At 36.5% G+C, this 1,743-nt stretch overlaps 1 protein-coding gene across 1 annotated transcript; it reads left to right on the forward strand.

The window, feature by feature from the left end:
- Window positions 1-612: 612 nt before the first annotated feature.
- On the forward strand, window positions 613-1,709 carry LOC100632139 (metabotropic glutamate receptor 3-like; the record flags this gene model as incomplete). Its single annotated transcript, XM_003391472.1, has 1 exon — window positions 613-1,709. A coding segment is annotated over exon 1 (1,097 nt), but the record flags the coding sequence as incomplete, so codon positions are not given.
- Between the last annotated feature and the right edge of the window lie 34 nt (window positions 1,710-1,743).

Genomic DNA, 1,743 nt, shown 5'->3' on the forward strand with positions numbered 1-1,743 from the left:
AATAGTGCATTTCTCTTACCTTCTACACAAATTCTATGTCTATTGCAATCAGACATGAGATTCACAAGTATCTCCAGTCCATAAAGAATCACATGAGCACACTCCTCTGTCACATGACCTGTGTTGATACAATCAGGTTTCAAATCTCATAAACACATACCACATAGCTGATACATTCTTAATACACTGATCTGTACTGTGAGTCATGATCACTATAAAGGGAACAGAACCAGTTGTATCAACATGTTTATTATTTATTATTACCGTGTACATAAGAATCTACACTTTCATGTTTGTGTCTTCAATTTTAGGATTGCTTCCCCATTAGTTTTTTGTTAATATATGCATCAAATAGTAAATTGCAGTTGTAATGAATACAACTTGAAACAGAATTCGGTTTCAATGATGCACTCATGTAGTCTATAATACAAAAGCACTGCATGCACAATAGAATAAACATATAAATTACAAAAGTAAACATGCAATCTTCTCACAGCATTTTAGAAAATAAAGTGTTAAAGAAACAAACTCCTACACAAAATATAATGCAACCCCAGTTTACATAAATACAGTACTACAAGTTAGAGTGCCTGGCCATTCAAATCAACCATAATGATAGTGTCCTTGTTGCTCTTTTGCTTTTTATTTCTTCAGTCTGTACAGAGTAGTGATGTGCAGTTTCAATACAACACTCCTCCTGAATCAATACTCACTACTGATGGTGGCAATAGGATCAATGGAGTACAGGATCGGAGAGGAAAGGACATCATTTTGGGAGGATTGTTCACAGTACATAATGATGCAGAAGGATCTGCTGGTGCTAAGTGTGGTGACAAAGTCTGGGGCCAAGGCATTGAAACATTAGAAGCAATGTTTTATTCACTAGACAGCATAAACAGTGATCCTGATCTGTTGCCTAATATAACCCTTGGATATGATATCAGAGATACTTGTCAAAGTGAAAATATAGCTCTCGATGAAAGTGTCAGCCTTGTCTTTACAAATACTGATGCTGAATCTGGTACTTGTAGACCATCAGAAGCATCAGGTAATGACTCTACCCAAATACCAGTGGCAGCAACAATTGGTCCTTTGGAAAGCTTTGTAACTATTCCAGTGGCTAGTTTTTTTCGTCTTTTCCAAATGCCTCAAGTTAGTTATGCCTCCACATCAACTGTACTTAGCAATCGTAACCAGTATGGGTATTTTTTCCGGACTTTACCTCCAGACGATTTACAGGCAAAAGCAATAATTGACATCATACTCCATTACAATTGGGACCATGTTTCGACCATTTACACTAATAACCTGTTTGGGGAACCACTCAACAATGAATTTGAAAACCTTGCAAAAGCCAATGACATTTGTATTGACATTAGTGAGCCTATAACTGATAACTTTAAAACACCAGAATACAAAAAGCTGGCACAAAAACTGTTTTTCAATACCACAGCTAGTGTGGTTGTGCTCTTTGCTGCTGTAGACCATGCAAGTAAACTTTTTACACAAGTACGTGATATTAAAAAGAGCAATACTGAAATAAGAAATATTGTATGGATTGCTAGTAAGCCATCTGCTGAAGCAGCCACTAAATTCTCGAGCAATGTTGTTGCTGGTATGTGGGGAATTTTTCCACCTGTAAAAAGAAGCAAGGAATTTCATCAATACTTTTCAGAACTAAGACCATTGTCTAACAAGCGTAATCCTTGGTACCTTGATTTTCATCAGCAATTATTGGATGCA

Source organism: Amphimedon queenslandica, unplaced genomic scaffold (assembly GCF_000090795.2).
Source record: "Amphimedon queenslandica unplaced genomic scaffold, v1.1 AMPQUscaffold_8893_Cont19167, whole genome shotgun sequence".
Lineage (NCBI taxonomy): Eukaryota > Metazoa > Porifera > Demospongiae > Haplosclerida > Niphatidae > Amphimedon > Amphimedon queenslandica.